Raw genomic sequence first — 26679 nt, forward strand, 5'->3', positions numbered from 1 at the left:
GCCCAAGCAAGAACAGCCCTTATAGGCTACTAGAAATACTCAACTCCATTGCGACGGAGTGTGTCACGGCCACTCGATGTGCTTCCAGTGGATACCGAGCCATTATCGAATTCCGGGTAACGAAATGGCTGATGCTGTTGCAAACCGAGCCCAAAGATCCGCTCAGCTAATGGAAGCGCCATTCACTAGGACGGATATCAGAAGCGTGGTGAACACTCTCGGGAAAAGAACTGCCGCGCGTTTCTGCGAAGATGCTGGTGAAAAAAAAAGTGCATCGCTACGAATCATTGACTCACACTTAGCATTTCGAGCACTTCGAGGTCTTAAACGGCGACGTGAGGCTATGCGTCATTGGATACGTTTGAAAGTCGCATACACGAATGGTCACATATTCTGCATTAAGTAAATCGACTCTTCAAATTGCACCACATGTCGAACGGCTCTGGATTTAAGACATATAACGACAGAGTGCCCTAATTACGAAGATCAACGTCTTCAATTCCACGCACAGCTCATCTTGTCGCCGGGAACTTCCCCTCACAATCAAAATTATACTAGGTCCCTGGGAATATGAAGCTTTTGCCGCAAGAGCCACGAACGCCCTCGTCAGGTTCCTGTCAGGGACCGCCCAGGACAAGAGACTTTAAAACAGCGAAAATTCTCATCTTCCTACTTTCTTATTTGTTTGTGTGTGATACTTTAGTTGTTTTTTTTTTTTTTTTATCTGTCGTATCCCTCGTTTCCTTTCCCTACTCGGAGTAGCCAGCCAGGTGATGACTCCCGGCCAAAAGTCAAAGTCAAATTAGTCGTTAGTTGTTTATAAAGCAGATGGCTAGTCTGCCCGAACATGGCGACATTGTTACCCACTGTAGATAAGAGATTTAGGCAGTGCAATACGACGGCTAGCCTGGGGTCTTTAACGTCCACCACGCAGTAGTGATACATTACCGCACGCCGGCACGATGCTCACCCCGATCGAAACGGGCAGTGGCCTCCCGGCTAATTTCTCTGACTTCATTTTTTACTGTCAATAACAAAAAAAAAAACATAAAATAATATATTTTTTGAAAAGGAAGAAAAAGAAAATTGGAAGACACATTTTCTATTATAGCTCTGGCGTTGTCCACACCAGAGCTAGAAATCATAGTGCCACAGCTATCATAGAAAAAGCCTCGTCCAATTTTCTTCTCTGCTTCCTTTTCAAGAAGGTAAATTCAATTATATATATTTTTATTTTATTTTCTGGTATTTTCGTCTTCTCTCAATTTCTGTTTGACCAAAGTGTATTTTCGCAGTGAAAGTATATAAATGTCGTTGCTCGTTGGAAGAACTCTGTGTGTCTGCTCCTCGTCTATCTTCAGTATTTTTATTTTTTCTGCGTGAACTGTAGTCTATCCTTGTGACACGTGTAACGTGTCACATATAGTAATGACGTTCTTTCTTCGAGATTGCGCCGGGACCCGACGACGGAGGAAGCTGATGGACGCTGACGGAAAAGTAAAACAGCCCGGACACCGCGGATAGGGGAAACGAAAAGACTTCTATTTACAAGCGAAGCTATTTCCCGATCTCTGCAAAAGGTCACCCTACGCGCTGTCCTTCTCGTCTTCTTCCTTTCTAAAATGTCCCCTACGCGGACCGCGCGAGCGCCGCCAGTCCACCCACACGCAGGGGCACACGTGCAAACGCCAATACGCAAAGAAAAGAAAACGAAACTCAGTCCTGTTCCCGCGTCCATTCACGGTGATGGTAAGGCCGATTCTAACACCTCCCGGCTAAGTATATTTTTTAGACCCTAAATGTCAAAAATATTATATAACATCTAAAGTCAAACGCGTACGCATTTCAGTCACACCTAGCACAGAGTTTTAAGACTCAATCCATAAGAATCCAAACTATAAAATAAATTTACACAAATATGCAAATAACATGCTAGTAAGCGATTCTTACTGTGCCCGTCAAGGCTCCAAAGGAGTGACAAATCTTGAGCCGAGACTAGCGGTGCATCTAGCCTCCTAGCCTCGGTCTCTTTGCGACAGGTTATTCAAGCTATCCAGATTTCGACGGGGCTTGAATTGGATGGTGTATAGCTGGTTCCGGAACATCCTCGCGCAAGAGCGACGACAGTTTATACTCTGCCCTGACTTACAAATCAGGAATGGGCCTCGCAGGCGGTCGTTGTTGTCGACGTTTTCTGCACTCCCAGATCTCTCACACGTGGCTGGCTAGCAGGTGGTCGAGTCTTCATCGGCGTCCCTAGCTATTTTGTGGGATGACTTCATCTCAAAGAGGGCGTCCTCGTCGCTGTCCCCGCTTTCCCTGACATTTTCGCCGGACCGCTGGGACGTCAGCCGCCCTAACAAGATGTATGACTTCTTGTCGACACCCATGGCCTTGCCCTGGTCGTCATCAGCTTGCCAGAACGTCTGCCACCAAAGCAAGATATTTGGCTCTTTCTCGTCGTCGACGTTCACGTCCTCTTCGGCACATTGATACTCTAGACCCATGTTGTCGCAAAAAAAACTATCTCCAAACTCCGGTCTAAAGACATGTTTTTCGTGCAAGGCTAGTTAAATTATGAGGCGCTGGAGAAATGCAGCCTTCTGCGTTAAAGGGGCGGTGCAACGATATGCAACTGGAATGTTTTTCACTTTACACGAGCTTGCTGGCACTAGTGGCACTCAAGGATACTCGCACGCAACGCCACTGGCCAAGAAACTCCTTTGTTGCGCTGTAATTTCAAGGACAAAACCGAGCGTTTTCATTCAATCTCTCCTTCGCAAAACCTGATGACGTAGCTCGGCGGTAGCAGTACCGCCCAGTGACGATATTTGAATTCGACTCATAGATTGGACTCGAACATTGCGTGGGCACTCGATTTGGGCTCGTGATAATCGGTAGCTCGAGAAGCATTCGGGTAGTGTCCTGTGTCCAATCGCTGCAATGACGACAAAAGCCGAACCATAACAATGTCTGGAACTCAGCGCGTGTCCTGTGCCTTGCCAACCCAGCGCATGGCTATGATCAACATTGGCGGCATATAATCGGCTCCAGATCACGTGGCCGCTTGATCTGGCAGCGAGTTGAGGGGGTGAACGCTGCTTGTTTTCTTTATTTTTTCCTGCTACTTCGACTGCGTGTGTTGAAAAACGAACGTGTATTTCACAGGTCATTAACGCCAGGGATCCGTTCTAAACGGTATTTGCGCAAAATACAAAAATCGCTACATCGCCCCTTTAAAGGGGCGGTGCAACGATATTCAATTGGAATGTTTTTCACTTTACACGAGCTTACTGGCACTAATGGGACTCAAGGATACTCGCACGCAACGGCACTGACCAAGAAACTCCTTTGTTGCGCTGTAATTTCGAGAACAAAACCGAGCGTTTTCATTCAATCTCTCCTTCGCAAAACCTGATGACGTAGCTCGGCGGTAGCAGTACCACCCAGTGACGATATTTGAATGCGGCTTATAGATTGGACCCGAGCATTGCGTGGGCACTCAATTTGGGCTCGTGATAATCGACAGCTCGAGAAGCATTCGGGTAGTGTCCTGTGTCCAATCGCTGCAATGACGACAACAGCCGAACCATAACAATGTCTGGAACGCAGCGCGTGTCCTATGCCTTGCCAACCCCAGCGCATGGCTATAATCAACATTGGCGGCATATAATCGACTCCAGATCACGTGGCCGCTTGTTCTGGCTGCGAGTTGAGGGGATGACCTCTGCTCGTTTTTCTTTATTTGTTTCTGTGACTTCGATTGCGTGTGGTGAAAAACAAACGGGTATTTCACAGGTCATTAACGTCAGGGATCCGTTCTAAGCGGTATTTGCGCAAAATACAAAAATCGTTGCATCGCCCCTTTAAGTCCTTATTTCGAACTCTTTTTGTTCGCCTTCCGCTTTTTGTTCGCCTTCCGGGCCTTAGAACGCACCTGGGTAGCTAAACTCGTGGAGCAAAACATTCTTCGCTTTTTGACGTAGCGGGGGTAGTGACCAAAAGAACGCCGCAAAGTTTCCTCCTCCCTGCGCGCGCTCAACTTCGCAACTTTTGACGAAAAATCCCCCGCGATCCCTAGGCGATGCACGAGAGCACGAGACAGCGCGGGGAGGCGAGCGTTCACGCCGCTCGCTGTACGTCGTCTTTGGGCTCTCTAGCGCCGACAATCCCGTCATGCCTCGCCCAGGCGAGGAGCGAGAGCAGACGACGAGAGTTCGTCTGCTACGATGAGGCATTCGCACAGCGGAACTGAAAGAAAAAGTTGGTTTTCTGCTCGAAATCGCGTCCCGCGGGCCACAAACTCAAACGCGAGCTTGAATTGTAAGCGTCTGATATTTCACGAAGGAAGGAATCGACGGCCCGTCTTTTATTCGCGAAATTTTAGTCGTTTTGTAGCCGTACAGACGCTGAAACCTACCAGTGTGCAATGAAAGCCCCAGAACAACCACAGGGGCCGCGAGATCTAGCATCATTTGTGTATGGGTGAAAAGTGCAACATTTTTCGACAAAGCTCCCACAGCAGAAACCTGCGACGCATTTACTCAGCGTCCGGGAAGGCTAAACATGAAGACGTTGCCCGAGACTCAAGCAAAGTCATATATGAATGGCAGCTATCTCGCCCCGTCATATTTTGTTTTGAGAAAGCTCTCGTTCTCAATGCCAGGGAAATAAAAGTCTTACGAAACGTATTGCTAGCTGTTCCAAAGAACTAGATTTAAGCCGTATCCTTTCAGTTATTCACTCATAATATTATGCTTAAAACGAAGCAAGCTCTTGCGCGTACAGTGCCATCAATTTCCTCAAGCGTATGCTGTTTTGTAGTCAACTGGTTTCGGAAACTTACGCCGTCTGTAGATATCTCTGACTGCCGAGTTGCTTAAGTGGAAGTCATCGCAAATACAAATGTAAGTTCCACGTTGCAGCAACCAACGTTTAAACGATGGCAGCGACTTCACTCTCGCATTCCCACCCATCACGTCGAACAAAAAGGCGCTAGTTTCGGTTTGAGGTCGTTACTTTTCTACAACATCCATGGCGACAGCATCAGTCTGCACTGGGTGCATTTGGCAAGTTCATTCGGGGCCTGTTCTCCGTGCAGCACCCGGTGGGTGTAATGCATTAGAACTCTCACAGTGCAAGTCTGTATCGCGAATTGGGAGCCCGTCACTGGCCTCACCGGCGGCCATTCCTTGACGACAGGCAATATGCCGCGTCCTGTCTAGTTCTCCCTTCATTTTCGTCCTTGTTGCTTTGGCATTTTACATCATGAGGCAATTCACGCAAGTCTAAGGAAGAAACATGCAAAAATTGGAAGCTTGTACGCGGTGCTCGAGGGCGAGCATTTTATGATGTGCTGCGATGATTATGTCGGGTTCTTGGAGATCAAATAGACATTCGTCAAGCGTTTGAACATCGCTTAAAAAAAAATTGGCCGGAGCACGATTGACTTTACCGACGTCGCTTGCTGCGGTTGCTAAATAAATGGCACGTCGAGCGACTGAACGGCACGCTCCGAGTTTCAGTTTGTCACGGAAGCCCTCACAGGAGTTCAAAGAAAAAGCTTTCACCATGAAGCACTATGTGCAGCTGAAACGGAAAAAGAGTAGCACAAGTGACCGATGAGCGGAGCGGCCAAATCGCAACACGCGGCGCTATTGTTCCCGAGCGCGCCGATAGCGAGAGTGCCAGTCACGTTCCATATCTCAGCGCGGGGGTGGCCGGCGCAAAATTGAGGGATAAGATAGCTTTCAAAATTCGGGTTTTAGGATGGGCTGCTTTCTGCCGGCTACCCCCGCGTTAAGACATGGACCGTGACTGGAACTCTCGCTATCGCCGCGCTCCGGAACAAAAGCGCCGCATGTCGCGATTTTGCCGCTCCGGTCGTCGGTCACTTGTGCTACTCTTTTTCCGTTGCAGCTGTACAAGTGGTCAAAACGATGCGAAAATCCCTAGTAAAGGCATTCTAACTTATCGTTTGCTGAGCTTTGATGACTCCGAAATCACGGATGACTCCACAATAACTCTCGGTAGCCCTTGTCTCATTAAACACAAAACAGTTAACGCCCAACAAAGTAGCCCTGGACCCTCAACCACACAACATTTAGTTAAACAAGATTGGTATTCTAACGCGTTTAATATTCTTGCCCACAATATTAACTGTTATTTGCGGAAACATGATAGAAGTTTCATGGTAGAGAACAATTTACTAACGTAATAAAATTGAGTTGTGTCAAGCGATGACTGCCGGTGGTGCCGCTCGACCCCAGCAATACAGGCCTCTATCCACGATCTAGCCTCCTAAGAAATCAGTGGTGCCAGTGCTATTAGACATAAATCGTTTATTTGCATCGGTACTCCCATACCTGCCGGATGTAGGGACGAGGCGCAAAACCGTATATCCGGCCAATATTGAAGCCGGTTTTCGGGCGATATTAGGGAGTTTTCGTAGATCGTTTTCGCCGTCCCGCAAGGGCCCTCCGCAACCCGCTACGATAGCGGGAACTCCACAGTCAAGGCTATCGGCGCGCAGGCGCAGTAGCAACCTCTTCGTTGCGGAACGCTTAGCAGAGGGGGCAGACCGGTCTACGAAAATTCCCTATTGCCTCGACACTCGCCAAGAAGCAACGTGCTGTTTCGGCGACTCGTTTGTGTAATTTATTTGTTCAGTCATATTAATGGGTCCCGGGCCACTGTGTACACCCCAAAAAAGAAATGTACTGTGGTAATTACACCTTGAGGAGAAGCAGGCACGTAGCCAGATTTTCGTTTAAGGGGGGGGGGGGGGGGGGCGCCGATGACAAAGTGCTTTATGAGGAGGAGGGAGGAGAGGAGGCCCCAGCAAAATGGAAAATTTTTGGGGGGGGGGGGGGGCGGGAAGGCCAGGCCTTATGCCCCCCCCTTCCCCCCCCCCTTCCCCTTGGCTACGTGCCTGACGAGAAGGGCTATTGTAGTTTTACATCTTTATAAAAAGGTGTAGGCATTATCATACGTTTTAAGAAACGTGTTGAAAAAATCACCCATTTTTAAAGGTGTGAAGTTTGCATTTTTTTTATAAGGTCCATCGCTACACTTATTAGGGTGTTAGTTATGGGACACCCCACTTACATGTTTAAAGGTGGGAAAATGCTTAATGTGTATATACCTCTAACGGAAGACAATCTCTTTCATGTGATTACATCGCGTGCCGATGAAACGATCTGTCGATGACGCGTCGTTCGATGAACTGATTTGACCGCCAATGAGTGACGACTGCCAGTAGAATTTCGGGGAAATAATTCTGCCGGCTGCCGGGAGACTCGACCCTACCCAAGAATAACCCCGGTTCTTGTTTGTTTTCCAACATTCTGAATTGTATACCAGCTTATTAGTACCTCTTCGGATATTACAGAAAAAATAAAATAAAAAAAAGCGATGGCAGCCGAAAAAACTCTGACAGCCCGGTTCACAGTCATGTGGGAGACTGACAGGTGCTCGTCAGTCGCCACCATGCCTTGAAAGCTACCGGTTCCGAAGAACCGGAGCGCGCAGAGAACTTGTTGTTCCACGGTCCGAGGTGGCGAACGAAGCTCGTCGCAGAGTCAACGCACAACGGCTTTCGATAGCCGGTACTGTCGCCGAAAGTCGTCGTCGGGGAGTTGAAAGGCGTCCCCAGTGGTCTCAGTAGCGACGCCGACGATGGCGGAAGATAAGCTCGGCCGCAGCGCACGGCACCGCCATGTTGACAAAGTTTAACTTCGCCTCGATTCGAAGCGAAGATCTCGAGCTCAAACCACGGCTCTCGCAAAGTTCGGAAACGTCACTTTGACGTCAGCGACAACTTCGACAAACGAGGTTTCTTTTTAACACAAACTTCGGAGGGATTTTGAGCGTCAGCAGGTCGCCTAGGGACAATTTGCAAAGCAATAATTTTAGCTTGGCGTAGGGATGTAGGGACAAACGGGCGTTACGTCATCGGCGAAGCCGTTCAATCAGCGGGCTCCTCGCGCCCCTCACGCGCCGCACGCGCGCCTCGATGAACTTTGCTTCGAATGATTGACACCTCGCTCGGCGCGACGTCAGCGTCGCGAGAGTCCAATTAGCACGTTCCGCAACTTTCGGACACAAAGTTGTTCTTGACGAGTTTAGCGACCCTGGTATCGCTGCGCCGCTGCGTTCTTCCGCAACAAAAAGTTCGTCTGCTTTCCTCGCCGTCACCATGGCAACGAACGCCGAATGAATAGAAGCACGCACGGTACCGCCGCGTGAAGCTAGCAACAGCTGACGCCATTTTACGAACGCCGTCTGCTAGCCACAGCCGAACGCGGTGTGTCAGATCATCCGCCTCCGCCGGTGCGCCGATAGCAAAGACGACGAAGCTAAGACACGCCGACGGCGATCGAGCTAGCAAGCAACACCGCGGGACGACTGCAACGACGGCATTTATTCGGATCAAAGGCCGCCTTCGCCGGTGCGCCGCTAGCAAAGACGACGAAGCTGAGGCACGCCGACGGCGAATGGGCGAGCAACAGCACCGCGGGACGACTGCAACTGCAACATTTATTCGGATCAAAGGCGCGAAATAAGCAAGAACAATTTTTATTTGAGTCATAACACCCGATATCCAAGTTGGGAACCACATACGTTTGCAGCGTCTTTCCTGTGAACTTTTTAAGGAGACACGGGGTGCCGCATTCAAAACACAGCTCCGTTTGCAAAATATGGGGGCCCTGAAAAGGACCGCTTAGACCGCTACCAGAACCTATAACTGACGTAACGAGCACTTGACGAGCAATTGGCGCATAAGTGGTCTTTATCCATGCAGGCAGGTGACGGGCTCAGCGCAGCGGATCACTCGAAGTCACCGGGGCCGTCAGAATCCTCGCCTTGTCTGCTTCGGGGCTCTAGATTTTGGCGGCCGCAGCGACGAACGACTGGAATCTATTAGTTGTTCCGCGCGCCTTGTCTCACCTCCAAAACATGAACTTTGCAAGGTGACCAGTGAAATGGTGGCTCTCGCGCCGTCCAGATGGAAGACAGTTTTTGAGGTGGGCCCAGGTGCAATCCACCGTATTGGTGTGCGCACCAGTGTTCGCGTCGACAAAGTGCAGCTTGTGGTTGACGGTGAGGTGCGTGAAGCGAGCCTCATCTGCAAGCTTGCGATAGCCAGCCCAACAATCAGTGATTATTCTTGTTCCAGGGCGGACCCACTCGGCTATTAGCCCTTGCACGGTTTTAGCGTCACGGGTCTCTACGGGAACAAGAAAGCAGCACCCACTGCAACACGCCACACCGCCGAAAACCCACTGGCCAGGCCTTAAATACCCGCGATGGTACTTGTGCCGACCGAACATACTTTTGTCTAGTTCTACAGTCACGCCTTCGCCACCAATCATGTCTGAATGCTTAAAGACGGCATTTACCACAACCTCCCGACAAAGGCTCGCCCAATCAGTTATTGTCTTACTTGCGATGTCAGCCTCCCGCTGAATGACGGCGCACGGTAGGTTCTGGCATCCGGAGGATGATTTTCACGAGTTGGAGAAGCGTCAGGTGCGATCCTTCGAAAAAGGAACCGCTCGGTACAGAGACCTCGCCCCGGCACTGAATTTTGACCGGCTTCCTCCTGGGCACCTCACGAGTCATCCACACACCGCACCCCCCCCCCCCCCCCCCCCCCCACCGTGTAGCCATCCGCAGATATAGCGCGGACTTGCAGCTTGTCATCGCAGCTTCGCACTCTGGACACGCACGAAAACACAGGAGCCAGGAGCAGGCCAATGCGCTAAAGCAAATTAATTGCTTCAAGAGGGTCTTTCATGGCGCCATGAAGACGGCATAAGTTGAACGCCATGGCACTGCGATGCTCGCCTCTGGAAGAATAAAGCAGCGAGGGGGAACTGCACGCTTCTTTGCATTTATTATTTTTATTTCATCCGCCATTTTATACATCGTGACACAATTCTAACAAACTCATTGGTTGAACAGTCGGACCACACCATCGCGTGACAAAACAACCGCCAAACCAGAGTCCTGCCAAACGTATGTCCACAGACGGCATCGTCACAGAGAAGGGAGCAGTAGAACCCAACAACAAAAGGAAGTAACAAAGTTAATAAAAAGAAAAAAAATCAAGAAAGGAGCCGTTGGAGTTTCGGACGGCGTCTTTGATGAGAGGAGCTGCTCTGGTTGCTCGGAATATTCCTTTTTGTTTTTTGTTTTTTTTTGCACTACAGGGTGCCAGGACCTTTATTTGAAGCTGATTTGTTATATTCGTAACAAACAACGCGTTGGAACGGACTAGGTAGAGAGTCTTGGCGTCAGAATTCGACGTGGTAGAATAGAAAAGAAAATACGAATGCACAATACATACTGTATGCCAAGACCGTTATACTCCGCGCTCGGTGAGGCCTTATGACGCCGTCGACGACCGTTAGACTATTTATTTTGTTTCCTTAGATTTTTTATCGTGACGACTACTGCCCTGTGCCTCGGAGTCTCCAGCGGAGGTTCGGCAGTTTTTAATAATAATTATTATTGTCGTTTGAAGGGCTCTCTTCGTATGCTGCTTCGTTCCTGACGCCATAAAAATACGGGCCGGGACTACTTTGCGCAACGTAAAAAAAAAAAAAAAAAAGTTTAGTTCATGGTCGGATTGGTTTGTGGATACAATTAGTCCAATAAAATTAGTCCAATAATTGATAAGTACGATTATTTAGCTCCATTATTAGCATCTTTTATGTGCATGCGTGAAAAACAGCACCCAACGAGAAGACACGAGAACAACGCTGCAACTGCTGGACCATAGACCACTTTTGAGAAAATGCGCCGCAAGACAGGGAGGGAGTAAGGGAGACAACAAGCAGACTATTTTATGTCACCAAAATCCTGGGCGGGGAACACTTGGTGATATCAGTGTATCGTTTCGAAAGCGATACAAAAACACGTCGGGGACACTAGACCTCTGGACCAACTTTGAGTGCGTGCGCTTGTGATGCGTGTGTATGCCATTATTTCTTTTTAGATTGTGGACGCGAAAAATCCACACGGACTAGACCCTGAGTAATGCAGAGTTGTTACTCAGGCCCCAGTCAGTGAGGATTTTTCGCGCCTATAATCTAAACAGAAAGAATATTTTTATGGCGTCAGGAACGAAACAGCATAGAAAGAGTGCCCTTCAAACGACAATAATAATAATTATTAAAAACTTCCGGATATCCGCTGGAGATCCCGAGGCACAGTGGAGTAGTCGTCACGATAAAAATCTGAAGAAACAAAATAAATAGCCTAACGGTCGTCGGCGGCGTCGAAAGGCCTCGCGAAGTGCATGCGGAGTATAACGGTCTTGGAATCCGGTATGTATTGTGCATTCGTTATTTTCTTTTCTTTTCCACCACGTCAAAGTCTGACGCCACGACTCTCTACCTCCTCTGTTCCAACGCGTTGTTTGTTGTTAATTTAACAAATCAGCTTCAAATAAGGGTTGTAGCACCCTGCAGAGCAAAAAAAAATTTAAAAAAAATGAAGGAATATTTCGAGCAGCCAGAGCAGCACGGCTGCTCTGACCGCCCTGGCCAGAGCAGCTCCTCTCATCAAAGACGCCGTCCGAAACTCCAACGGCTCCTTTCTTGATTTTTTTTCTTTTTATTAACTTTGTTACTTCCTTTTGTTGTTGGGTTCTACTGCTCCCTTCTCTATGACGATGCCGTCTGTAAACATACGTTTGGCAGGACTCTGGTTTGGCGGTTGTTTGGTCACGCGATGGTGTGGTCCGACTGTTCAATCAATGAGTTTGTTAGAATTGTGTCACGAGGTATAAAATGGCGGATGAAATAAAAATAATAAATGCAAAGAAGCGCGCAGTTCCCCCAGTTGCCCCTCGGTACTTTATTCTTCCAGAGGCGAGCATCGCAGTGCAATGGCGTTCAACTTGTGCCGTCTTCATGGCGCCATGAAAGACCTTCTTGAAGCAATTAATTTGCTTTAGCGCGTTGGCCTGCTCCTGGCTCCTGGGTTTTCGTGCGTGTCCAGAGTGCGAAGCTGCGATGACAAGCTGCAAGTCCGCGCTAGATCTGCGGATGGCTACACGGTGGGGGGGGGGGGGGGGAGGGGGGGGGGGGGGGGAGGTGCGGTGTGTGGATGACTCGTGAGGTGCCCAGGAGGAAGCCGGTCAAAGTTCAGTGCCGGGGCGAGGTCTCTTTACCGAGCGGTTCCTTCTTCGAAGGATCGCACCTGACGCTTCTCCAACTCGTGAAAATCATCCTCCGGATGCCAGAACCTACCGTGCGCCGTCATTCAGCGGGAGGCTGACATCGCAAGTAAGACAATAACTGATTGGGCGAGCCTTTGTCGGGAGGTTGTGCTAAATGCCGTCTTTAAGCATTCAGACATGATTGGTGGCGAAGGCGTGACTGTAGAACTAGACGAGAGTATGTTCGGTCGGCACAACTACCATCGCGGGTATTTAAGGCCTGGCCAGTGGGTTTTCGGCGGTGTGGCGTGTTGCAGCGGGTGCTGCTTTCTTGTTCCCGTAGAGACCCGTGACGCTAAAACCGTGCAAGGGCTAATAGCCGAGTGGGTCCGCCCTGGAACAAGAATAATCACTGATTATCACTGATAATCAGTGATCACTTATCACTGATCGGCGGCAGCGGCAGCAAGCTGACGACACGTCAGCTCATACTTCTGCTCCTGTGTTTCGCAGCTGCCTAACCTGGTGGCCCACCGACTACTCCGACGCGACATCCCTACAGACCGTCATCCGACAAACTCAAGCTTCAAACGGAGGAAATTTATTTTTCGTCGGCAAGGCCAAGTTCTTCCAACGCAGCGAAATCGCCTGCGATATCAGCGACGGCGGCGACATCGATGGGCACCTGCGGTTGCTGAGGGGCGTTTTCTTCGCATTTGGCGGCAGCGGCAGCAAGATGACGACACGTCAGCTCATACTTCTGCTCCTGTGTTTCGCAGCTGCCTAACCTGGTGGCCCACCGACTACTCCGACGCGACATCCCTACAGACCGTCATCCGACAAACTCAAGCTTCAAACGGAGGAAATTTATTTTTCGTCGGCAAGGCCAAGTTCTTCCAACGCAGCGAAATCGCCTGCGATATCAGCGACGGCGGCGACATCGATGGGCACCTGCGGTTGCTGAGGGGCGTTTTCTTCGCATTTGGCGGCAGCGGCAGCAAGATGACGACACGTCTGCTCATACTTCTGCTCCTGTGTTTCGCAGCTGCCTAACCTGGTGGCCCACCGACTACTCCGACGCGACATCCCTACAGACCGTCATCCGACAAACTCAAGCTTCAAACGGAGGAAATTTATTTTTCGTCGGCAAGGCCAAGTTCTTCCAACGCAGCGAAATCGCCTGCGATATCAGCGACGGCGGCGACATCGATGGGCACCTGCGGTTGCTGAGGGGCGTTTTCTTCGCATTTGGCGGCAGCGGCAGCAAGATGACGACACGTCAGCTCATACTTCTGCTCCTGTGTTTCGCAGCTGCCTAACCTGGTGGCCCACCGACTACTCCGACGCGACATCCCTACAGACCGTCATCCGACAAACTCAAGCTTCAAACGGAGGAAATTTATTTTTCGTCGGCAAGGCCAAGTTCTTCCAACGCAGCGAAATCGCCTGCGATATCAGCGACGGCGGCGACATCGATGGGCACCTGCGGTTGCTGAGGGGCGTTTTCTTCGCATTTGGCGGCAGCGGCAGCAAGATGACGACACGTCAGCTCATACTTCTGCTCCTGTGTTTCGCAGCTGCCTAACCTGGTGGCCCACCGACTACTCCGACGCGACATCCCTACAGACCGTCATCCGACAAACTCAAGCTTCAAACGGAGGAAATTTATTTTTCGTCGGCAAGGCCAAGTTCTTCCAACGCAGCGAAATCGCCTGCGATATCAGCGACGGCAGCGACATCGATGGGCACCTGCGGTTGCTGAGGGGCGTTTTCTTCGCATTTGGCGGCAGCGGCAGCAAGCTGACGACACGTCAGCTCATACTTCTGCTCCTGTGTTTCGCAGGTTGGTAAATTTCCCTTTGTCACCTTATTTATTACTACTAGTCTACCTGCCGCTGCTGACAGAGTGCGTTGCGTGAAGGTGTTTTGTCTTTTTTGTGTATTTTGTCATGACACGCTGTTGCGCATGCCGGCTATCTATTCCTAAGAATGGATCGTATATGCGCTGCTCTATATGTAATTTCACGTTCCATCTTGGTGAGTGCTCTGATGAAACCGAAGAAACACTGCAAGGAAAACCTGGGCATTTTAAAAAAAACATGGAAGTGTGGACTGTGCATAGGAGGCAAAAAAACGAACAAAGAAACAAAAACGCCGAAATCGGTAGTCGACTTCTCTTTACTGTTGCTGGAAATAAGTAATAAGCTCGATACTCTGATGACCTTGCCAAGCGTGATCGGTGGACTCGAAAAGTCTGTACAAGTACTTTCAGACACATTTGACGACCTTCAAAGTCGTTTACTTGCGCAGGAGAAGTCCACTAAAGAACTGTCTAAGCGAGTAGACCTACTAGAAAAAGTTTCCTCTCCAAACGAACTCGCTCAGCTCCGATTAGATTTGGATAACCTCGAAAGACAGAGTCGTCGTCTAAACATTGAAATTCATGGCATCCCAGAAACACAAAATGAAGACCTCATGGGAAAAATGAACAAATTGGCAACAAAGCTGGATATTCCACCTGTAAACCGAAGTGACATTGCAGCCTTGCATAGACTCCCAGCAAAACCAGGCGAAACACGAGGCGTTATCGTTCGCTTCACGTGTCAGGAGCTTCGCGATTCTTGGCTTCAAAAAAGGCAGTCACTTAAGAAAGAAAAAGGCAACTTGCATATTTGTGAAAACATGACTCGGCTCTCCCGCACTCTCTTGTCGATGACGAAGGAATGGGCGCAGAAATCAGGATACGCTTTTGTTTGGCATCCGAATGGGAAAGTGGTAGTCCGAAAAAAGAACGGTGAACGTGCAGTGGTTATTCGCGGTGAGGATGATGTTGTCAATCTAAAGTAACTCGTACGAAAGAACGTCTGAACTTTTGTTATTTTCATGCCTAATCTTTCGTGTGATATCGCATCTTTGAAAGGTCATTATCTTTCACTTTTTCATTTGAATGCAAGAAGCTTGCGGAAAAAATTCGACGAGGTAAATCTTTTTTTATCTGAGTTAAATCAATGTTTTGACATAATCTGTTTTAGTGAGACGTGGTTTACATCTGATGAGTGTGTCCAGCTGGCTGGTTACGACTGTGTGTCTGCGTGCCGCTCAAAAAAGGCTGGTGGTGGTGTTGCCATATATATTCGCTCAGAGTTATCATACAAAATAGTACCTGAATACAAAATTATAGACGACAACATTGAGTGTATTTCGATCCAATGCTGTGATATTTTGTTTGCTCTCTTGTACCGTCCTCCGTCTGGATCCGTAAATGACTTTCTGCATTTCTCAGAAACGCTGCTTGAACACAGCATAGAACTGACGTTACAGGTGGTTCTCGTTGGTGATCTTAACATAAATGCTTCCGCTGACAATGTTTCATATTTGCGCTTTCAAGATATATTTGAATCTTATGGTTGCACAAACACAATAGCTGAACCAACTAGAATCACCTCGACTTCCGAGACAACCCTTGACCTCTGCATTACAAATCTTCCTATTGAGAATTTGAGGTCAGGTGTATTAACGTGCGATATCAGTGATTATTTGCAAATATACTGTCTAATGCCTGTTAACCAGCTGCGCAAGAATAACGAAAAAAAAACTGGTTAGAGAATATTCGGAACGAAATATTCAAAATTTCAAAGATCTTATTTCCTGCCTAGATTGGGATCGTGTTTTGAGAGAAAATGATGCAAACACAGCCTATGACGTTTTTTTTTATCCTGCTTTCTGTCCGCGTATAACACCTCTTTTCCCCTAAAGACACGAAAAAAACAAAAGAAAACTCGAAAACCATGGATATCTCATCAATTATATGCAAGAATTAAAAACCGCAATAAGCTATTTCAAATATTTCTAAAAACGAGAAGCGAAATTGACCTTTGCATATTTAAGAAAGTCCGAAATAAACTGAACTCTGATATTAAGAAAGCACAATGCGAATATTTTATGAACAAATTTTCAGAGGTTATGGGAGATCCCCGAATGATATGGCAAACAGTAAACGAGATCATTTCTAAAAATACCTCAACAAGAAAAGTTCAATATTACAATGAGGCGCTGACAAATAAACAAATAGCAAATTTGTTCAATGTGCATTTTGTGACTGTTGGTGCTCCTTTAAATAACTGTGCAGAAATACCATGCGAGCAGTTAATTTCGGCAAACTGTGTTAATTCCCTCTTTCTATATCCAACAGACCAGTGTGAAATAATGGAGTTAATTCTAGCATTAAAAAATGATTGCGCCTCCGGGCCAGACGACATTAAACCAAAACCGTTAAAAGCCGTTTGCGACAGAATCAGTATTCCACTCGCGCATGTTTGTAACCTCATGTTATCTACGGGTGTCTTTCCAGACAAAATGAAGCATGCACGTGTGACGGTTATACACAAAGGTGGCCCAGTTAGTGACTTAAACAACTATAGACCTATTTCTGTACTTTCAGTTTTTGCAAAGATAGCCGAACATATTATAAATAAAAGACTTGGTTAAGTTTTTGACCTTCAATAACATTTTAGTAAAAGAACAATTTGGTTTTCAGAAAAATAAATCGCCAGAAGTTGCACTTCTTGGAATTAAAGAACAAATTCTCGAGAACATAGAACAAAAAATATACACGCTTGGTATATTTCTAGATCTTAAGAAGGCTTTTGATTGTGTTCAGCATGAAATACTTTTACAGAAACTTCCGTTTTTGCGGAATACGCGGTATTTCCTTATCACTGATTAAAAGTTACCTCACTACAAGAACGCAATATACAGTAGTAAATGGAGTAAAGTCAGACGTTCAGTACATAAAGTATGGGGTTCCTCAGGGGTCTATTCTTGGTCCTATATTATTTTTGTTATATATTAATGACATTGTAAACATACATGGCAGTTCAAATATAGTCCTTTATGCAGATGACACAAATATTTTCTTTTCTGGCTCGGACATCGACGACCTCTTTGGAAAGGCAAAACAGTGGTTGCGGGGATTAGACTTATGGCTTAGATCTAATAAACTTCATTTAAACATAGGAAAAACAAAGTACTTACTATTTAGACCAAAAGGAACGATACCACCTTCCAATTTGCACTTAAAATTCCAGGACTCTTATATTCAACCATCTTCAACCATTCAATTCTTGGGTGTTTTATTCCATGAAAATCTATCATGGACGCCACATATTGAATCTTTGAGAACAAGTCTTTGTCGAGCTGTTGGTGCCTTAAATAGATTAAGATATTATCTTCCAACAAAAGTGAAACGTCTAATTTATTTCGCTCTTGTGCAATCCCGCATAAGTTACTGCCTTTTAGTGTGGTCAACGACATCCCAAACAAATCTAGACAATATTGTATCCATACAAAGGCGAGCATTGCGAGCAATTGGTAACATACAACTTCTTAAAAGTGCCACACCATATTTTAGGACATATCAAATACTCAACGTAAGAAATCTACATCAATATAAACTATCACTTGAAATTTGGCGGCAATTTCAGCTCGATAAATTGGTGTTCTATGCTAAGTACCACTCGAAAGATAGCCCGTATAATTTAAGGCGTCATTTATTAATAAAATCGCGTTCGCGAACGAATTGTGGAGACCAGAGGTTGAGTTTTTTGATACCAGACTATTTAAACCAATACCCATATATTTTAGCTTCATTGGAGTGCGTACGATCACTCTATCAATATAAAAATATTGTAAAAGAATACTTACTCACAGGGGAATAAAACCGTATGTGTTTTAAGCAAAATGCTTGGAATGATAAGTAGCAATTGTCCTTTCACGTCATGTTTTGTGATGTATTTGTTTTGTTTTGTATAGATTTTATTTTGGAGTGAAATTGTGTCACTCCTCATTTATTTGTTTTTGCTACCGTTGCTGCCAAAAGGGTGGCATGGCTTCGTCAGGCATTTATGCCTTTTACCATGTCACCTGGGACATCTCTGTACAGTTATGTCGTAAATAAAAAGTTATCAATCAATCAATCAATCAAATTGTTGGGCTGGCTATCGGAAGCTTGCAGATGATGCTCGCTTCACGCACCTCACCGTCAACCACAAGCTGCACTTTGTCGACGCGAACACTGGTGCGCACACCAATACGGTGGATTGCACCTGGGCCCACCTCAAAAACTCTCTTCCATCTGGACGGCGCGAGAGCCACCATTTCACGTGTCACCTTGCAAAGTTCATATTTTGGAGGTGAGACAAGGCGCGCGGTAACACTAATAGATTCCAGTCGTTCGTCGCTGCGGCCGCCAAAATCTAGAGCCCCGACGCAGACAGGGCGAGGATTCTGACGGCCCCGGTGACTTCGAGTGATCCGCTGCGCTGAGCCCGTCACCTGCCTGAATGCATAAAGACGACTTATGCGCCAACCGCTCGTCAAGTGCTTGTTACGTCAGTTATAGGTTCTGGTAGCGGTCTAAACGGTCCTTTTCAGGGCCCCCATATTTTGCGAACGGAGCTGTGTTTTGAGGGCGGCACCCCGTGTCTCTGTAAAAAGTTCACAGGAAAGACCCTGCAAACGTATGTGGTCCCCAACTTGGATATCGGGCGTTATGATTCAAATAAAAATTGTTCTTCCTTATTTCGCGCCTTTGATCCGAATAAATGTTGCAGTTGCAGTCGTCCCGCGGTGCTGTTGCTCGCCCATTCGCCGTCGGCGTGCCTCAGCTTCGTCGTTTTTGCTAGCGGCGCACCGGCGAAGCCGGCCTTTGATCCGAATAAATGCTAGCTCGATCGCCGTCGGCGTGTCTTAGCTTCGTCGTCTTTGCTAGCGGCGCACCGGCGGAGGTGGTTGATCTGACACACCGCGTTCGACTGTGGCTAGCAGACGGTGTTCGTAAAATGGCGTCAGCTGTTGCTAGCCTCATGCTGCGGTACCGTGCGTGCTTCTATTCATTCGGCGTTCGTTGCCATGGTGACGGCGAGGAAAGCAGACGAACTTTTTGATGCGGAAGAACGCTGCGGCGCAGCGATACCAGGTGCATTCTAAGGCCCTTCCCGCATGCTTTTCAAATCGGCGGAAGGCGAACAAAAAGAGTTCGAAATAAGGACTTAACGCAGAATGCTGCATTTCTCCAGCGCCTCATAATTTGACGAGCCTTGCACGAAAAGCATGTTTTTTTGGCCATCCCGCGTCCTGTTTTTTTTACCCGTAACATGGGTCTAAAGTATCAAACTGCCTCCTCTTTTTGGTCATCTTCCGCTCGCCGAAGCGCCTGCCACCCAAGCGATAAGTTGGGTCTTTCGTCGTCGTCCACGTTCTCGCCGTCGCCGTCCTTGGCTTGCCGGAACGTCCGCCTCCCAGGAGATACCCTCGATATTTCCTTGTAATCGACGCCCATGCCCTCAACGTGGTCGTCATTGGCTTGCCAGAACTTGTGCAACCCAGCTATGATGTCGGGACCGGCCTCGACGCTGTCGAAGTTCACACATGGGTTGTCCTCAGATTGCCGGGACGCCTGCCGCACAGGCAAAGTGTATGGCCTTTCGTCATCGACGTTCACCTGCTCGTCGTGGTCGCCCTCGGCTCGCTGGGACGTCCTCCAGGCACGCGAGATGTTCAGCTCATTTCTGTCGTCAACGTCCGCCTGTACAGACACCATGCTGCGATTGTTCTTCGACGATCGCTTCGTGTCGTCGGCCCCTAACAAAATCTGAGGTGGCTCGCGGACCGATCGGTCCGGCCTCTTGTGGCATTGGTGATCCAAGTTTTTACCGTCGGTCTTGCCCACATTGGTCGTCACCTTGCCCGGCTCACGGCTGGAGTCTCCCTTTACAGTTACATAAATGGCGTCTACTCTTTTCTTGTAAAACAGAAGCTCTTCGTCTGGTGTCTTCGTCCGGGGACATTCGCGGGAAAGGTGCCCCGATTTCTTGCATTTAAATCAATTCACCCGAAAATTTTCAGGTATGATGCCCTGCCTTGGGTTCTCGTGTGTTTGCTGGAGAGAAGTTGTGGTTTCAATAAAGGGCCTCCAGACTTGAGTTCGTGACAATCCGAGCTGTAACATGACCCATTCTTTGACCGCACGATACCCGCTTCTCTCACCCACGTTCAGCCTATTCACTAATGCACGCATGCTCTCCATGAAATAAGGACGGACAAGATATCCTCTAAGCCGCTCAGGGACCATATACCCCTCAAATTTATTCTCCAGGGAGTCAAACCTGTACAGTAGCGCCATTAACCTAGAGGGCGCCACGTGTTTGTTAAGTTAGTTATAAATAAAGCCGCCGGGAGCGAGCTGCTTCTTCTTCGTCACCGGCTCTCGGACTCTGCGTGTCGTGTTCCACTACATGGTGTCAGAAGTGGCGGCCCGCTCCATCTTGCGCCTTCCAGCCGATTGCGGCGGTCTCGATCCTTTCGACGCCGACGGTTGCACTACGGAATGGCCAGTGAGGAGCAGAAGCCTACAATGACCGCAGCCAGCAGCTTCGTCGTACAGCCGCCGCTGCCGTTCGATTTCAAGAATGCAGGTCAATGGCCGCAGTGGATCCTGCGGTTCGAAGACTATTCTTTTGCTTCGGGCCTCTACGCGGCAAAGGATGAAGTGCGCACTCGGACGTTGCTGTACTGCATGGGTTCTCAAGCCCGCATCGTCTTGACGTCAGTCGGGATTGGCGAGGACGAGCTCGGAGACTACGCCAAGGTCAAGGAAAAGTTCGACAGCTACTTTGTGCACCCTGTGAATGAACTGTACGAAAGCGCGCGTTTCCACAGACGTACTCAGCAGTCCGGTGAGTCAGCGGATGCTTTTTACACGGCGCTTTGCATCATGGCGAAGCGTTGTAACTACCGCCCACCGGAAGTCGAGGACCGTCTGATAAGGGACCGCTTTGTTGTCGGGCTGCTCGATACTAAGTTATCAGACCGTCTGCCGGAACTCGAAGTTGACGCTCGAGGAAGCTCTAGTTCTAGTGCGTCAGCATGAAGATTCCGAAACCGAACGAAAACTCCGAGAGTCAGCGGTATCATCGGGGACCACTGCGCTGAACATCGATGCGGCTAAGGTGAAAAGACACCGCCCGCCGAGACAAGCGCGCGCGCAGGCAGCAAGCGGGTCAAGTCCCTCTCTCTGCGTCTACTGTGGACGGTCTCCTCATCCGCGCACGGAATGTCCCGCGAGCAAGGCTTCAGGTAACCTGTGCCACAAGAAGGGGCATTTTGCAGCCGTTTGCCGCTCAAAGAAAGGCAAGTTGGCATCAATTGAACTTGGTGCTGTCAGCACGGCGACCCGCCCCAGAAGCAAGTTCGTCGAGGTCAAGGTCAACGGACTTCCCCTGAGCTTCAAGGTGGAGACACCCCGAGGAGTTCTGCAGCGGAACCGGAAGCATCTGGTGCCGTACAGTGGCGCCTGTTCCAGTGGCATTCCAGTGGCGCCTGTTCCAGAATCTCCTGATCGACGGGAGTCGGACGAGTCACTTGGTTATGGACCTCTTGGTCTGCAGCAGCGGACTCTCAGCCGTCCAGCAACCCCTGACGTCGTCAGTCAGAGACCCTTGGATCCTGAGTCTGAAGTAGTTCAGAGGTCTCGATATGGTCGGGTGATAGTCCGCCCCAAAAGACTCAACCTATAACTACGGTCTGTGTTACGCGAGGAGATGTACTCTTTCCAACGTTGTGGTGTTGTTGAGGTGTTGGGAAGAGTTGATGGTTTTAGGGTTTTAGGTTTTAGACGTAATTGGTATCTTCGGTCTTCGTTAGAAGGAGAGATGTACAGTAGCGCCATTAACCTAGAGGGCGCCACGTGTTTGTTAAGTTGGTTATAAATAAAGCCGCCGGGAGCGAGCTTCTTCTTCTTCGTCACCGGCTCTCGGACTCTGCGTGTCGTGTTCCACTACAAAACCAGCTTCGCACTAACGTATCGGACGACGACATGGGAGACAGTACTCCCTTCATCGATCTTGAAAAGCTAAAAACTTCATCTCGGAGTCTGAACTCCATGCCGCCTCCAGTGGCTCGCGCTCGGTTTTCTGAGCGTAGGTGTTCTAGCTCTAGCTTGAGACGTAATAGCCGTTCTTTCTCCCTCACCAGTTCTATCTCCTTTTCGATTGAGCTGTATGATCGGACTCCTCCGTTCCCATCTCCTTGTGTATTCGAGTTTACGACTACTCCACTCAAAGGTGAGGATTCACCTGGCCCGTCAACATTCCTATTCCAAACCCTATTCTGCTCTAGCCCTAGAACCGACATCGGCCGCTCTGCGCTGTCTATATCCATGGCGGGCACGCGTCAAAGAATCACCTTACCGTAAGGCCAACGACTGCCGCTAAATCACAGATGCAACCCGCTGCTCACAATAGTCAGGCACGAAATTGATGTACGAGCTTTAGGTTCAGGCGTTCGTCTCTGGAGTGGGACGGTATTGAGTCCGCGGTAGCTCTGCCACCACGAGGTAGCTCGGTGGTCCAGTCATCAAGGAGCTCGGTGGTCCAGTCTTCTTTTTAAAAAACTCCACCAACGCCGCGTCAAGTCGCTGTCTGCGGATTCTGCTGAGAAGATCACGCCGGCGGTGTCCACTGACGCAATCCTGCCGACTGCGCCAGTAATTATGTTTTTTTTAATAATAATAATAATAAATTATAATATTTATTGGCTCAGAAGAGCTGTGGCACCGCGGAAAGGCGACAGCCCGTACCAAGGAGGCCCGTGGTGCCACGTCTAGTGATGATGATTATGAGATGATATGTACAAGGGGAGGACGACGACGTACGACGACGGCACAGAGGTGCTGACGATGTGAAGTACGGTAAACCAAAAGAGTCAATAAAAAAAGAAAACATAGAGACGTAGGAGGTGATAAATGTTATGGTAAGCTTTCTTCGAGATTGCGCCGGGACCCGACGACGGTAGGCAGCTGAGGGTTGCTGACTGAAAAGTAAAACAGCCAGGACCCTGCGGATAGGGGAAAAGAAAAGACTTCTATTTACAAGCGAAGCTATTTTCCGAATTTCTGCAAAAGGTCACCCCACGTGCTGTCCTTCTCGTCTTCTTCCTTTCTAAAATGTCCCCTACGCTAGCCCACACGAGCGCCGCCAGTCCGCCCACACATAGGGGCAAACGTGCAAACGCAAACACGCACAGAAAGGAAGACGAAACTCAATCCCGTTCTCGCGTCCATTCACGGCGATGGCGGGGCCGACTTCTTAATATAGAAAGTATTCACTGGACGCCATATTTGTGGGTGCTGTTTAGAGCGCATGCTCAAAACGAGCTCACATCAATAGGCTGCTAAGACCGGCACTCTCGATGGTGCGGAATGCACGTTGCAAAAAAAACTTTGGGAGCTCGCCATCAGCACCCGCTCAGAATTCGCGCACACAGATATGGCCGCCAGTGAATACTCCCTATGGGGGATCGGTGGCCGAGGAGAAGCGCGTGACGCCGTTTGAAACGGTCGCAAAAAAATGAGCTCCCGTGGAGCGTCTGCAACGGCTTTCACCGGCCGTGGTTCATCTGCTGAAATGTCTCAGGATACCTACCGAGTGGTTCTGCCGTCACTGCCTACAGGTACTGAAGTTTTGAACTCTGTATTCGCTCATTGCGACGTCACCGGACGCCCGTACAAGATTGACGACTTTCGAGGAGAAATGGAACGCCACGGCGTTCTAAACGACCTCATTGGAGCCGGCGCGTGCCAGATGAACCATGTTTGGCTCTTCACCTTCAACTCCCTGACAGCGAAGCGAAAAATTCTGGAAGCCAAGGAACTTGTGGTGAAAGAAAAAAGGTGCCTGCTCATCGATCCCGATGAGTGCGAGGTACGAATACGGCTGCACTGGATACCTATTCACATAAGCGACGACACAGTGCGGAGGGCCCTGGAGCCTTATGGAAAAATCAACGAAGTATCCCGCGACACATGGAGGGCGGAAGGCTTCCAGAATGTTCAGACGACGACAAAACTGGTGAGAATGAACCTAAAGGAAGGTGTAACCAAGGAAAACCTCCCGCACCAGCTGCGTCTGTTCGGCAGCAACGTTCTCGTTCTTGTCCCCGGAAGAGCGCCTCTCTGCCTTCGATGTAAGAGAACAGGCCACATCCGTCGAGAATGTCGCGTCCCTCGCTGTGACAAGTGCCATCGTTTTGGTCATGAGCAAGAGGATTGCATCCGGACGTACGCCACTGTAATGCGACCGGCTCCCGAGGAAGACAACTCTGAATTCTTCATCGATGAATTTGAAGCTTCGAAAATCGAAGACGGCTCTGGGCACCCAACCACCACCCATACCAAAACACCTTCAGGGGCTGACAAACGAGACGCATCGCAAGACGAAGACACCACCGCAACGATTCTCGAAGCTGACAAGACGGCTGCCTGCGTCGGAAACGGCACAGACATCGTCAAGGCCGCTCCAGGCTCCTCTAAAAGCCAGCGACAGAAGACAGTCGACGGGAACGACCTCTCCTTTGACGATGCCACTGAAGTTGACTCGGAAATGGGCGACAGCTCGGATCCCTCCAAGCGACCGCTAGATCGCGTCGAGGAGGAAGACCCCGACCTTGAAGGGCCTGACTGGAGCAAGCCACAAGGAAGAAAGAAACGCAAGCCCCGAGCTCCACCGGATGGCCAACGAGAGCAAACCTCGCAGTAGGTGGTTGTGTTCACATAGAGAACAGTTACCGACAGTTCTTTACTTTATTCGAATATTTACTCGTGCTTGTCGCCACAGCTATGAATCATGTAAGTTTTGCGTAAATTTGTTGTAAATCGCTCTTTATTACAAACCTCCTCCTCCGCCCCAATAATGTTTGCATCCAAATTTCCCACTTTTTCTACTAATTGCTTAACGTTGGGTACACTCAATATTAGAGGTTTAAATTCTACTCGTAAACAGTATCAGCTATTACGTTTGCTTCACGAAGAGCAAGTAGACTTTTTAGCCATACAAGAAACAAAAATGTCGGAGGAAGAGCAAGTTACGAAGGCGCTACAACCCTTTCTTACTTCGTACGAAGTGTGTGTAACGCATCCAGTTGGCACGGCAGGAGGCTGTTTTTTGTTCCTTAAGAAATCTGTCCCGTTCTCTGAAGTAAGTCTCATCACCGACGCTCATGGACGTTTTATAATATGTGACTTTAATTTGTTTGATGCACAGTGGCGAATTATTTGTGTCTATGCCCCGTGTAAAGCCAGTGAGCGAACCTTGTTCTTCCACGATATGTCACACTACATCAAATCAAATCGGACAACTGTATTACTGGGTGACTATAATTGTGTATGCAATGCAGGTGATAGATTTCCAATAACGCGTAACAACGATGCTAGTGCAAATCGTCTGAGTGAAATAATAGCAGAAAACAATATGGAAGATGTTTTCCACATATCGAGGAGAACTAAAAAAATTCAATTTACGCACTTTCAAGAATCTTCGCACGCACGCCTTGATCGTGTTTATGTTTCTGCTGACATTGTACATAACATTAGCTCTTATTGTGTAAAACCAGTGTTTTTTAGTGACCACTGCCTCGTAAAGGTCGCGATTGGAGAAAACAAAATTCCCAAGGCAAAGTTTAATTGGCGGTTGTGGAAGCTGAACACCAGTCTGCTTAAAGACAAAACATTTGTAGCTACAGTAGATGACCTGTTAAGGAAAATAACAGAGCAGAATGAGACATGTCCATTGGAACGATGGGAGCGGTTCAAAGAGCAAGTAAAAATGTCAGCAATCGAGAGATCAAGCACGCTGAAGTTCTACGCTCGGGCAGAAGAACGAAAACTGCAGAAGGATTTACGCACCTTGTGCAAAGCTGAATGTGAATGCCCTGGTTGGGGAACAAAGGATATCGCGAATGTCAAATCACGACTCGAGAAATTCCAGAAAGAGCGATACGAGGGCGCTGTGATACGCTCGAGGACACAGCGGTTTCTCTGTGGTGAGCAACCCACTAAACAGGCCTTGATAGCAGAAAGAAGGTATGCTTTGTCTAAAGAAATCCTCGAAATAGAGAGAAATGGTACTATAGCTACAGACAGAGTAAGCATTGAGGATGCCTTTGTGGACCATTATCGACGACTTTTCGAGCTCACACCAGAACAAGAAGACAAAATTGACGAACTGCTGTCTTTCATGCCGAGAATAGATGACGAGACAAGGGAATGGCTGGAGGGACCCATAAGCCTGGAGGAAGTCGAAAAGGCAATAGGCGACCTGCCCGGTGGTAAAACTCCAGGCCCAGACGGGATTTGTTCAAGCTTTTACAAGAAATTCAGAAAAGCACTCGCTCCCATTCTTCTCGCTGTCATAGAGGAATCTTATAAGAGAAAATCATTACCGCTATCTTTTTCTAGAACGCACACTGTGCTAGTTCCAAAATCAGAGGACGCCGACAAGCTACGACGTGTAGAAGGTTATCGACCAATAAGTCTATGTAATGTAGATTATAAGATATTAGCCAAAATACTCAATGGAAGGCTACAGCACGTAATTCGCGAATTGGTGGGTGACCACCAAACGTGTGGCATAAAGGCCAGGACGATCCAAACGAACGTTCACGTAGCCAGAAGCATT

At 48.5% G+C, this 26679-nt stretch overlaps 1 protein-coding gene across 1 annotated transcript; it reads left to right on the forward strand.

The window, feature by feature from the left end:
- Positions 1 to 24030: 24030 nt before the first annotated feature.
- LOC120837166 lies at positions 24031 to 24795 on the forward strand (the record flags this gene model as incomplete). The annotated part of the gene is made up of 1 exon (XM_040206393.3): positions 24031 to 24795. A coding segment is annotated over one exon (732 nt), but the record flags the coding sequence as incomplete, so codon positions are not given.
- Between the last annotated feature and the right edge of the window lie 1884 nt (positions 24796 to 26679).

The sequence above is a fragment of the Ixodes scapularis genome, unplaced genomic scaffold, assembly GCF_016920785.2.
Source record: "Ixodes scapularis isolate PalLabHiFi unplaced genomic scaffold, ASM1692078v2 PGA_scaffold4__175_contigs__length_147842914, whole genome shotgun sequence".
NCBI classification, from domain to species: Eukaryota; Metazoa; Arthropoda; class Arachnida; order Ixodida; family Ixodidae; genus Ixodes; species Ixodes scapularis.